The 14016-nt window shown below is 37.8% G+C and overlaps 2 protein-coding genes across 2 annotated transcripts in view; both read left to right on the top strand.

The window, feature by feature from the left end:
* The first annotated feature begins 2215 nt into the window (after positions 1-2215).
* Positions 2216-3148, top strand: LOC143678774 (olfactory receptor 10X1-like). The gene has a single exon (XM_077155711.1). It carries the CDS (start codon positions 2216-2218, stop codon positions 3146-3148), a length of 933 nt encoding a protein of 310 aa, XP_077011826.1.
* Positions 3149-8839: 5691 nt separating this feature from the next.
* LOC143680156 (olfactory receptor 10X1-like) overlaps positions 8840-14016 on the top strand; it is a 29454-nt gene continuing 24277 nt past the window's right edge. The window contains exon 1 of the mRNA XM_077156769.1: positions 8840-9023. Coding sequence (XP_077012884.1) covers positions 8840-9023 — 184 coding nt within the window. The remainder of the gene's footprint in view (positions 9024-14016) is intronic.

Genomic DNA, 14016 nt, shown 5'->3' with positions numbered 1-14016 from the left:
CAAATTTGTATTGCCAGATCTTTGCATTTCCAAAATCTTTCATAATTTTTATAGTGGCTATGAAATCCCATCAGAACTGTGTTTGAGGGGACAGTGCAGGTTCTGTGAAATCAGACTCTTCTACAGGTAGTATGCTAGCAAAAGGTAGAGATTGTACTGAGGAGACAAAGTCCTAGTTCTCACTTTAACAATATATTCTTTTACTTCCCTTTCAGGGTAGTTAGTTAATATTTCAGTTCTAGAAGCCACATAAAATCTTTCTTATAGAATGTTAGTGAAAAGTCAAGAAATCTTTTAAGATTTCGTGTGTGATGGGAGGAATTTTTCACAATGGCAGGAGAAAAGGGATAAGCAAGAGGGAAGTGTATGGAGCCCTAGTTTTTTCAAGAGGTAGAGGATCTCATCTGAAACAGTCTAGGATGCCAGGAGAAGGCTAATTGTAGCAGAAAGGGGGGCAATGATGTGCAAGTGTGGATTTAAATATGAAAGAGACATGCTAAAAGTTCTCATGGGGATGTTCAACATTGTCCCCCAAACATACACTTAGACAAAAGGGCAGAGAATTACTTTACTCTTCTCATTGGGGGATGATTATTCACACATAGGTAGGTATGGAAACAGTGAGAGGGAAATTAGAAAAGAGATGGGTTGATACAAAAAGAAAAATTAGGTCAGAAGTATTTGGATATTAATCAGGATCTCACCTATCAGATCTAAGAAGCCAAAATATTCTAAGTGGACTTATGAGGTAAAGCCCATATACATTTTGAATTATTCATGAAACCATTTATAACTTAGAGCATTTCCTCCCTTCTGCTTCTGGCTCCCAGCGACGAGTTAGATTCAGCTGTGGGAATGCTTAATTTCAGCCAGAACCCAAACTAATTAGAGTGCAAAAGCTATCGATCTCTAACACCCAAGTATCACATGCTCTGCAGTGCTGAATAACAAAGTAAAATACAAATAGTTTATAGAGTAAGCATTATTTTTTATGATTACTCATCCACCCAATATTTATTGGGCATTTTTACCTTCTTCCAGTACTGTGCATTGCTGCACTGGGAAACAGAAATATCTGACACCATAGTCTCTTTCTTCAAGGAGAAAACTTTAACAAATGGAAAGACTATAAAACTAAAGTCAAAGCAGTGTGGTACTACTTTCAAATATAATTATCTTATTTCTAAAATAAGTAAAACAATCAAAGATAGTCTACATACTTCTTGGCAGTCCTATGTAATTCTCAGTCATGCTGTGAAACACAAAATTAACAAACATTTGAAAAACTATGGCAAAAATGTAGAAAAGTATTCATACAAGTTATGTTATATCTTGGCATGTGAGGCAGTGCACAACAGCTCAATGTCATATGTGCCTGATTGAATGTGTTAAACATAAGAACAAGGAACAGAGTAATTGTATAAGCCATAAGATGATGAAGATTAAATCAGATGTAGAATTTTTGAAGCACTCAGTTTATAGTACAACGAGCTTGGAATTGAAAAAATGTGCAAAATGTCAATTGCTGTCTTCACTATGCTTGCATAAATGTGCTGGTGCCATCATCCACACACCCTAATCGGTATTAGTTCTGAGTTTGCAGAGGTATTACATTATTCTTCCTAACTCTGAAAGTAGAAGTAATGGAGTGCATTCTTCTTTACATTCCTTTAATATTTCAGGAACTTAATGTCTTCTCTCAGAAAAGTAGTTGCTTTGGGCAGCTCCAACAATTGTAATCCTTTGTCCCAACTGAGTATTAAAATGACTAGGAAATTAACACTGAACATCACCCAAACTGTGCTCTGTGGGAAAGTTGCTGTGTTGAATCCCGACTCCATAGTTTTCCAGTGTTCAGGAACTGAGATATATCTGGCTTACTTAATGTAACAGAATCTCATTTATCTAGACCTCAACTCAGGTATATTTCCTATATTGTATAATAATAAGCCAAAAAATCATTTAAAATATTGGCCAGAGCAGGCCTTCATGATATATATTCGGTGATTAGTAATTGGTTGCTGAATAAACAAATGAATGAGAAAAGATGTGACCTATATAAACATGATGCTTTGTGAAACTAAATGAAAAAAAAAAAAAACAAGCCTGGTATTTGGACATTCGTTTCTCTTGTCTTATTCAAACAGCAATTGGTGATTTTATAACTCTAGAAATACTCATCTGTTGTTACTTTCAGATTTCAGACATTCAAACAATGTGGATCAACCGGACAATCCTGAAGGAATTCATCCTTGTTGGCTTTTCTGTTTATCCAGATATACAGACATTCATCTTTGTGGTCTTCCTTTGCCTCTACCTTTTCACCCTCATGGGTAATGTGGCCATCATGGGTCTAACTTGGGTGGACAGAGCCCTCCACACCCCTATGTACCTCTTTCTCAGCGCACTCTCATTCTCTGAGACCTGCTACACTATGACCATCATTCCCAAGATGCTGGCAGATCTTCTGGCCAAGGACAGAAGCATTTCAGTTGTAGGTTGTGGCTTGCAGATGTGTTTCTTCTTGGGACTTGGTGGCACCAACTGTGCCATTCTCACGTTGATGGGGTATGATCGGTTCCTGGCCATCTGCAACCCTCTTAGGTATCCTTTGCTCATGACCAACATGGCATGTGGACAGCTTGTGGCCTCTGCTTGGGCTGCAGGCTTCTTTGTCTCTCTGGTAGAGACTTCACTGATATTCAGAGGTTTTTTCTGTAACCCTAACCTTGTGAAACACTTTTTATGCCATATGCGGGCAGTTGTGAAGTTGTCCTGTCTAGACAGTGACTTCACAAAACTCATTGTAACAGTGATCTCAGTGTCAGGTTTGCTGGGTACCTTTATGCTCATCATCCTCACTTACATCTTCATTCTTTCCACTGTCCTCAGGATCCCTTCAGCTGAGGGCAAGCGGAAGGCCTTTTCCACCTGTGCCTCTCACCTCACAGTGGTCATCATCCATTTTGGTTTTGCATCTATTGTTTATCTGAAGCCAGAAGCCTCGGGAGGAGATGACACACTCATAGCTATCCCTTACACTGTCCTTACTCCTTTCCTCAGCCCTCTCATTTTCACCCTCAGGAATAAGGACATGAAGAATGCTCTCAGAAAGCTGCTGGGAAAGGTTGTTGTTTTAGAGAAATAATCATTGTTTGATAATGCTGGTTTAATAGATGCTGGATTGTCCCCAGGAGCCAGTTTCTCATTTACCCTATGACCTCTAGGGAAGCCTACACCATTTGCCTTTTACCAGAGGTTCAATATGGGGATACAAGTGACTGAGTCTGGGACCTCAGCCAACACAAGCATTTCCTTAGCATGTTAAGGAAGTAGTCCAAAACTTCTACTTTCCACTGTCAGGAGAATAGTATCCCTGCTGATGTGAGGCTTCTGCCAATCAAATCTAGGTATCCAGGATAATTCACGGGGTTGGAAAAGAAAGACTGTGGAAGGAAATAAAAACACATATGACCATTGCACAGAGAAAATGTTTAAATGTTAAGTTTGAGGAATTGGTCTAGGAAAGATTACGAAGCACTGGGTTGCATATCTCAGGAGACAATCCATTTCTGATATGAATGACACCATGTGGTATCCACCAACTATCTATTTGTGTATTTCTGTATTGAGCTGATTTTTAAAGGCTCATGCAATATTGTTTACTAAGTATTTTTAGAAATGCTCAGTTCATGATTGTGGCCTCCCACTGAATGTCAGAGACCAACTCTGCATATGCAAGATATCTTGGAAGTTAGATTCAAAAGAATATATGAGACATTTTTGCCTACTTGGTCAAGCCTATTGGAATCCATGGATGAGGGCTGGTCATAATCCCTATTTTTTCTAAGATAAATCTACTCTACAGTAAATGTTAGAGAACTAAGTCATGATATGGAAGGATTTCATAATGAAACATGCTTTCAGATATTTTTGAAAGGACACAAAAGTTTTAAGAAAGAAACCAGATAGACACAACAGTAATTATTTATATAGCCAATAAGAAAATTTGGGAACACTTGGAGGTTATATCACAGAAGCATAGAAAGTTATCTTATTGCAAATTTACATATACAATCCTAGGGAATTTCAGGGATACTTTTCTCTGTTCTCCTATTAGTCAATTCATACTCCCTCATACTTCATTGAAGTTTTGGTGTATATAAAATGTATATCTAAAGTATTGAAGTAATTTCTGAATATCATTATTTATGAGACTGTAAAGAAGAGAAATGAGATAATGGATGAAAAATATTATGTACAACAATTGGTGAAAGTTTCCAATAGCCATTATCTGTGTTTTCCTCTTGACCCATTTTTTGTGGTTTACTTCAGTGGCAAGTGTGTTTCTTCTACTTTGATTTTGTTCTTGAGAACTGGTTATTCAAGCTAGGGAAGGCATGGGATCTGGGAAATAATTACTCACAGTTTTCCACTTACGGTGGGTGGAGATGATATGACATCAAGTCTATACTCATGTCCCTAAACCCAAATTTGGATGAATTCACCTGCATAGGCAATACCTGATGCTGTTAGGGTAGCAGGAACAGGTATTGCTACTTACCTACTTATTATCCATTCTTCAACTAGAAACCAGTAATTCACTGGGAGGTGGAAAATATCCATACATGTTGAAGTCAGGAAATACTTCACAAATGCCATAAATCAAATAAGAACGCCTACGTGATTTAGTTTCTTGGGATGCTCAAGCAAATAGCAAATAGCAATGAAATGGGTCAGAGTAAACAATGGGAATCTATTAATTCATGGTCTGGAAGCTAAAGGGTAGTCCACTTAAAGATGTCATCAAGTTGAATAACTATGGAACTTTCAAGTTATGCATATGTGAGCTTGCAAACCTTGTGACTGACATTCCGTTTATAAAGTGTATGGAGAGTGTAAATTTTAAAAAATGACAAAAATACATAAATAAATAAACAAATAAAGGAGAATGTCGGATGCATGGGATATGTTGAGTATTCTTTTCTACTTTTATTTTTTTATATATTCTCATTTTTATAGTTTTTGGAGTAATGAAAATGTCCCAGAATCTGTTATAATGATGAATACACAAGTTTATGATGATACTGTGAAGCATTGATTGTACAACAACAACAAAAAAAGATGTCATCAGGGCAATACTTTCTTCCCTGTTCTGGAGCTGACTGCTGGTGATCCTTGCTCCTTAGTTTGTCATATGCCAAGGCAAACTGAAATATTTCCTTGTCTCTCCTGTCTCTTTTAGGTTTGGTCAGTGTTCGGTTTCTTGATGTGCTCTCTATGGCTCTCTCTTTATGTCTGAATTTCATTCTGCTTATAAAGTTTACTGTTTTTAAACTGTTATATAACTCAGAAAAGGCCATCTTCTTTTAATCCATCTTTGTGGAGGCAGACCTACTGCGGGTCAGATCTTTTGATGAGGTTGTTTCCATGGAGATGTGACCAACCCAATTCAAGGTGGGGCTTAAGCATTTATTGGAGTTCTCTAAAAGAGCTTATAGAGAAAGAGAGAGCTCAGAGAAGTTGATGCAGAAATGCCCTGGGAGAAATAACTAAGGATCAACATGTAGAAGCCCAGAGACATTTTGGAGGGAAGGAACAGCAGACATTGCCATGTGGCTTCCCATGTGATTGAGGAACCTTGGATTCCAGCAGGCATTCCTCAGATAAGACATCTTACTATTGACTTAGACATTTTCATGGCCTTAGAACTATAAATTTGAAAACTAATAAATCCCTATTGAAAAAAATAGATTTATTATTTCTGGTATATTGTAGTGAGCAGCTGTAGCAGACAAAAATAAAAGACTCCAGTATTAGCATTAAGACTCATCCCAGTTGAGATGGGCCAACCTTAAGTAAAGTAACCTCATGAAAAGTTCCTGCTCATAATGGGTTAACAGCCTCAAGAATAAATTAAGTTTAAGAACATGTTTTTCTGGGATGTGTATTACTCCAAAAGACCACACTCCATCATATGAACCCCAAAGGATGTGTTTTTTCTAAATCCTAAACAGACATGCTTTCACAGTATCTCAAACGTCTTAAGGCATTTTAGTAACAATGCTATGTGCAAAGTCTCATCAAAATCAGTTGTGGGGATAGTTATTTCTGGGGCACAATTCCCCTCAGTCTGTGGGTTGTGAAACTTAGACATGAAGTTATCTGCTTCTAATACAATGGAAGGGCATGCTTAGGACAAACATTTCCATTCCCATAGAGAGATACTGGAAGGAAAATAGGGGTCATGGGTCCCATACAATTCTAAAACACAGTAGATCAAACTCCATTCAATTGCAAAGTCTGAAAATCATTTATGAATTGGTAGTTTGTACTTTGGGCCTGTTGGAATGGCAGGCCCACCTCCGCCAAGCACTTTTTCAGTGGATGTGCTCTCCCCAAACACTGGGGTGAAAGTTGTATCCTGTCCAAGTACACAATGGGTGACCACTGACTCTGTAAACCATGGGGCACAGTCCCCACCCTATATGAGCACTAGGGAGGCAGAACTCTCCTTGACCACCGCGGTGGAAGGTCCACACTCATCAAGCACCAGGCCAGACTTGCCTTTTCCACACAAATGAATGGTCTTGCTCTCTTGGCCCAAAGAGATCTCTTCAGTCTAGTCCTCAGCTTCCGTGGTTCTTGGACTCATTCTCCATTTAATTTATCCCTCCCCTGACCCTTTCAGTCCAGATTGGAAATGTTTCCACTCATGCAAATATCACAAAAAAAAAAAAAAAAACTGGTTGGCTCTGCATGCAGCTCACAGGGGTCCAAACCATCAATTTCTGGAATCTTTGTGCCTAGGAATTCATTTCTCAACTTATGCCTTTCCTCTTTTATTTCACTACATATTCTTTAGGGAGAAACCAGGCTGCACTTTCCACATGATGCTTGGAAATTTCTTAGTTTAATACCCAAGCTCATTGCTTTCAAATTCTGCCTTCCATCCAATATCAGAACTCAATTTTGCCAAGTTCTCTGCCACTTTACAACTAGGGCCACCTTTCCTCAAGTTTCTGATAACATATTCATCATTTCCTTATAAGGCCTCATCAAAAGTACTGAAGTGTCTATATTTCCACATTCACTTCAAAGAAATTTATGCTTTTTCTATCAAGAATATCACAATTCTTCCAGGGTCTACCCATTGCCCAATTTCAAAACCATGTCCATAGTTTTGGTTTTTACAATAGCAGAGTGCTACTTTGCTGGTAACAAAATCTGTAGTTTCCTGAGTGGTCAGGGGAAATATTATGAAATAGATTAAGCAAGAGAAATTTATTATCTCAATGTTTTGAGGCCAAAAGAAATTCCAAATCAAGGCATCACCAAATAGTTGTTTTCTTCCTGAAGACTGATATTCTGGGGCTGGCTGTTGGTCATCCTTGAGCCTCAGCTTTTCACATGGCAAGGCGGGATCTCTTCTTTCTTTATGTTCATTTTCCTTTCTTCTTCAGTGGCTTTCTCAGTCTGAATTTCATTAAGCTTATAAAGGACTCCAATAACAGAATTAAGACCCATCCTGGTTGAAATGGGCCACACCCTAGCTGAAATAATCTCATCAAACGGTCCAATTTACAATGGTTCCATACACACAAGAATGGATTAATTCAGGAACATATTTTCCTGTAGAAAACATAGATACAAACTGTCACAAAATGTCAATTAGAAAAAAGTATATATTTGAACTGGAGGAAATGAAAAGATAACAGATGAAAGCTTGTGAGATACAGCTTGTTCTAGCTTGCAAGCTTGGGAATGCAATAAGTCAGAAACAGAACAGCTTGTAAAAGGGGAAATTATTGAGTTGCATGTTTACATGTTCTAAGGCCATGAAAGCATCCAAATTAAAGCAAGGTTATAAAAATGTACAATCTGAGGTGTCAGGGAAAGTTACCTTGGTTAAAGGAGCCTGATGATATCTCTCTCAAGTGGAAAGGCACATGGCGAGCATGGCGACATCTGCTAGCTTTCTCTCCAGGCTTTTTGGTTCATGAAGCTACCCCCAGGGCGTTTTCTTTCTTCATCACCAAAGCTCACTGGCTGTGTGGCTCTTGAGTCTCTCAGGACTATTTCTAAAATGTTTCCTTTTTAAAGGATTCCAGTAAACAAATAAAGACCCACCTGGAATGGGTGGAGTTTCATCTCCCTCTAGTCAGAGGTTAATACCCAGAATTGGGTGTGCCACATCTCAGTGGATATAATCTAAACTGGTGTTTATAGCAGAATTATTCACCGTTGCCAACAGATGGAAACAGTCCAAATGTCCATCAACAGACACGTGGATAAACTGTGGTATATACACGCAATGGAATAGTATGCAAGTGTAAGACAGAATAAAGTCATGAAACATTTAAAAACATGAGTGAAACTTGTGGACATTATGTTGAGTGAAATGAACCAGAAACAAAAAGACAAATGCTGTATGGTGTCACTTACAGAAACTATCATGGACAAACTATGAGAGTAAAAATTGAGAACACATGTTATCAGAAGGTAGCAAGAGGATAGAGTTTGGGTAGTTGATGCTGAAGGAGTAAGAAAGTTCTACTGGATTGACTGGAATCCAGAAATGGATAGTACAAAGTTATGTGCTATGGGGTTGGGGGCATAGAAGGCTGGGGATTGGGCTAGGGAGAGCTGGGTGGGTCACACTGGCAGAGAACCCCCACCCGGGACTCGCGGAGGCACGCAGAGAGGTACAGCTCGGAGGGAGTTCCAGCCCGCCCCAGCTGATGGCGGGGGAGGAATCCCGGGGCAGATCCACAGCCCGCAGCGCCCACGGAGACACCGGAGGTGCGCGGGCTCTCTGCCCGGAAGAGCTCGCCCCAGGATGCTGAAGCTGTCGGGATTGGGCACCCCAAGTAGCCGTCCCATTGGACGCAGTACTGTGGATTGGCTGCCTGCCTGCTATCCCGGGTTCCTGGACCAACCACACAGCCGCCCAAGCCAGCAGGTCAGCCGGTACTTGCAGAGGAGAGGAGGTCCCTCCGGAGCGCCACCTGCTGAGAGACTTGGTAAGTTCAGGCACACACACTCCTATCTCCTTAGGTTTTACTCTCTTTTTTCTTTTGCCTTTTCTCCTCAATATATGTTTAAAATACATATATGTATATTTATATATATTCTTTATTAGTAGTATTACTGTTATTCTTATTTATTTTATTTTTATTCATATATATATTTTATATTTGCATTTTTATTTATTTCTTATTTTTTAAGATTTTATTCTATTTTACTTTATTCCACTTAATTACTTTTTCCTTAATTTTTTTAATTTTTACGTTTCTTTCCCTTCTGTGGGCACGGGTCTGAGTTCATACCCAATATGTCTTGGAGTGTCTCCTTCTGATTTTGAGGCCTAATACTAGTGAAATGTGATTTTTTGCTATTGGAGTACAGGGAGCCAATAACAATATTTATATTTATAACCATATTATAAATTGTTTATGTTTATCACAGAATTATAAATTCTTTATTTATAATAAAATAAAATATGTAATTTTCATATTATTATATATTTATATTATATTTTTATACTTATTAATGTTTTTATTTTATTATTATTATTTCCTTAGGTTTTTTTTAGGAGGGTACACAAGTCAGGAATCAAGCTTGTGGTGGGAGGGCGTTTTGCCACTGAAGTACCTGTGCATCTCAGATTAGTTTTTAATAGACCCTCAACAAAAATTGTACCCCTACATGAGATATGGACCTGGTGAGGAATTACCGACAAACCAAGTGCAAAAGGAAACCTTAATGCAAATCCAAGTAAATACAAACCTTCAGAAGAATGAAAGAAACCAACTTGCAAAATAACCTTATTAAGATAATCAGATGCCCTGAATACAACAGAAACTCATAAAGCATGTGAAGATCCAACCAGAAATGGCCTCACCCAACAACCATATCAAAACTCCAAAGGGGACATAGAACATGGAACAACTACTCAAGGATATTTATAAAGAAAGAATGGATATCAGGAAGACACTAGAAGAGCATTAATAAGAATTCAGGAGATTAAATTAAAACATGGCAAATCACACAGAAATGAAAGATACAGTAGAACAAATTAGAAATATACAAGAGACACATGACAGAAAATTGAAAGAACCAGAAGGAGGAATAAGTGAAATAGAAAACAGAACAATTGAACTAAAATGCACAAAAGAACAACAGGCAAGAAAGATGGAAAAAATGCAGCTGGATCTTAAGAAAATAATAGACAACAAGAGACACACACATATAAGAATCACTGCTGTACCTGAAAGAATAGAGAAGAGAAAAGGGTTGGGAAAGTTAGTTGAAGATATAGTAGAGAAAACTTCCCAACTCTTACAAAAGACACAAGTATGCAAATCAAAGAGGCCCAACAAACTCCAAATAGAATGAATCCAAACAGACCTACTCCAAGACATATACTAATCAAACTGTCAAATGTTGAAGAGAAACAGAAAATCTTGAAAGTGGCATGAGAAAAGTAATCTACATACAAGAGAAAACACATAAGGCTGACCAGACTAGTCAAGAGGCACCATGGAAGCAAGAAAGCAGTGGTATGATATATAGAAGATTCTGAATAAGAAAGCTTTCAGCCAAGAATTCTTTATCCAGCTAAGTTATCCTTCAAAATTGAAGAAGAGATCAAAATCTTCAAAGACAAACAAAGATTGGAAGAACTCATCAACAAGAGACCTACCTTACAAAAAATACTAAAGGGAGTCCAGTCAGTTGGAATTTTTTTTAAAAAAAGACAGAAGAGAGAGAGACCTGTAAGAGAGCATAGAATTGAAGAACATAAGTAATAGTAATTTAAAGGATAGAAAGAAAAGGAAAAGGATCTACAGATTTGACCAAAAAACTAAAGGATAAGATGGTAAAGTTGAGAAATGCTTCTACAGTAATTACTTTGAATGTTAATGGCCTAAAGCCACCAATTAATAGATATGTTGGCAGAATGTATTAGAAACATAATCCATCTACATGTTGTTTATAAGAGACACATCTTAGACTCAAGGACACACTTGGACTGAAAGTGAAAGGATGGTGAAAGATCTTCTGTGTAAGCCGAAACCAAAAGAAAGCAGGAGTAACTATATTAATAACAAACAAAATAGACTTTAAATGTAAAGACATCATAAGAGGCAAAGAAGGACACAACATACTAATAAAAGGGATGATTCACCAGAGGAAATAATAATCATAAATATGTATGCTCCCAGTCAAGGAGCTCCAAAGCACATGAGGCAAACCCTCAAAAAATTGAAAGGAGCTATAGACATTTGAACAGTAATAGTGGGAGACTTCAATACACCACTCTCTTCTATAGATAGAACAACCACAGAGAGGATCAACAAGGAAATAGAGAACTTAAACAATGGTGTAAATGAATTAGATCTAATAGGCATATGTAGATCAGTACACCCCAAAACACCAGGATGTACAGTCTTCTCTAGACACGTGGGATGTACTCCAGGATAGATCAGATGCTGGGACATAAACTGACTCTTTCTAAATTTAATAGGCTTGAAATTACCCAAAACACTTTCTCTCCTCACAATGGAATATAGGTATAAATTAATAATCACCAAAGAACTAGAGCTTTCACAAAGACATGGAGATTAAACAACAAGCTCTTAAATAATCAGAGGGTCAAGGAAGAAATTGCTAGAGAAATCAGTAAATATCTGGAGATGAATGATAATGAAATACAGCATATCAAAACTATGGGATGAGGCAAAATGCACTGAATGCCTATATTAAAAAAAACCGAGGGCGGGCCACAGTTGGCTCAGCAGGCAGAGTTCTAGCTTGCCATGCCGGAGACCAGGGTTCAGTTCTCAGTGCCTGCCTACGCCTAAAAAAAAAAAAAGAAAGAAAGAAAGAAAAGTAACAAAAAACAAGCAAAATTGGAGAAGTTAACTGCTCACCTGGACAACTGAAAGAACAACAAATGAACTCCAAAGCAAATAAAAGAAGAGGAATAATGAAGATGAAAGCAGAAATAGACAAACTGGGGAACAACGAAACTATAGAAAGAATCAACAAAAACAAAAGTTGGTTCTTTGAGAAAATCAGTAAAATTAATGGACCCCGAGCAAGACTAACAAAGAAAAAAACAGAAAGGATTCAAATAAACAAAATCAGAAATGAGGGGGACCCCATTAACACAGATTATGAAAACTTGAAAAATCTGTAAAAATCATAAGAGAATATTATGAACAACTACATGCCAACAAACTAGACAATTTAGTTAAATGGACAAATTTCTAGAAACACATGAATTACCTATACTGGCTCACGAAGAAATAGAAGATCACAACAAACCAATTACAAGTAAAGAGATTCAATTAGTCATCAAAAATCCTCCCACGAAAAAAAGTCCAGGACCAGGTGGCTTCACAGTTGAGTTTTACCAAACATTCCAAAAAGAACACCATCCTGCTCAAAAGCTTCAAAAAAATTGAGGAAAAAGGAATGCTACCTAACTCATTTTATGAAGCTAACATCACCCTGGTACCAAAATCGGATAAAGATGATACAAGAAAGCAAAACTACAGACCAATCTTCCTAATGAACATGGATGCTGTGCTGGTTTGAAACATTATGTACCCCAGTAAAGCCATGTTTTAATCTTGATTCAATCTTGTGAAAGCAGCCATTTCTTTTAATCTTGTGTCAATACTTTAGGTTGGAATCTTTTGATTAGATCATCTACATGGAGCTGTGATGCACCCAATTGTGGGTGTGACCTTTTAATTAGATGGACATTTGACTCCACCCATTCCAGGTGGGTCTTGATTAGTTTACTGGAATCCCTTAAAGAGGAAACATTTTGGAGAAGAAGCCTCAGAACCGACAGAAACTGACATAGTATGGGACACTTGGAGAACTAAGACATGGATATTTGGAGATTTAAAATCCAGCAGACGTTGCCATGAGATATTAAGCAAGGCAGAACCTGGAAAGAGGCAAGGGAGGTTAAGAGATGAAAGCCAACCATGGAGAAGCAAAATAGGGAACCCCCATGGGAACAGAGGCTGAAAGCAATGAAACTTAGGAGCAAGGGACCAGCAGATGCCAGCCACTTGACTGCCCAGCTGGCAGAGGTGTTCCTGACCCATCAGCCTGCCTTGAATTTAAGTATCTTTCCTTGGATGCCTTAGCTTGGACTATTTTGTAGGCTTAGAACTGTAAATTTGTAAGTTCTTTAGTTCCCCCTTTTAAAAGCTGTTCCAGTTCTGATACATTGCAATCTGGCAGCCTGCCAACTAGCACAGATACAAAAATTCTTAACGAAGTACTGGTAAATCAACCCTAGTGACACATTAAAGGAATTATACATCATGACCAAGTTGGATTTATAACAGCAATACAAGGGTGGTTCAACATAAGAAAATCAATCAATGTAGCACAGGACATTAACAAATCAAAAGGGGAAAATCACATGATCATATCGATTGATGTTGAATAAACATTTGACGAAATCCAGCATCTTTTCCTGATAAAAACACTTCAAAAGTTAGGAATTGAAGGAAATTGTCTGAATATCATACAGGACATATATGAAAACAAAAAAAAAAACATAGCCAGCATGATACTTAATGATGAGAAACAAAGCATTTCCCTAAGATTGGGAATGAGACATGGATGCCCATTATCACCATTATTATTCAATATGATAGTCCCAGCTGGAGTGAGTAGAGAGGAGAGAGAAATAAAAGGCATACAAATAGGAAAGGAAGAAGTAAAGCTTTCATTATTGGCAGATAACATGATCCTATGCTTAGAAATCCCGGAAAAACATGTGGCAAAGCTAGTTGAGCTAATAAATTCAGCAGAGTGGAAGGATTCAAGAAAAATGTACAAAAATCAATACTGTTTCTATATACAAGCAATGACCTCTCTGAGGTGACAATTAAGGAAAAAATTCCTTTCAAAATAGTGAGGGGAAGAATCAGGTATCCAGGAATAAGCCGAACCACAGATGTCACGGACTTATACACATAA

Source organism: Tamandua tetradactyla, chromosome 4 (assembly GCF_023851605.1).
Source record: "Tamandua tetradactyla isolate mTamTet1 chromosome 4, mTamTet1.pri, whole genome shotgun sequence".
NCBI classification, from domain to species: domain Eukaryota; kingdom Metazoa; phylum Chordata; class Mammalia; order Pilosa; family Myrmecophagidae; genus Tamandua; species Tamandua tetradactyla.
Note: the sequence above shows the minus strand (reverse complement) of the source record. Positions and strands in the feature narration are given on the sequence as shown.

What these genes read in the sequence shown, in the direction of transcription:
- LOC143678774 (XM_077155711.1), top strand. Translation starts at nt 2,216, where the DNA reads ATGTGGATCAACCGGACAATCCTGAAGGAATTCATCCTTGTTGGCTTT.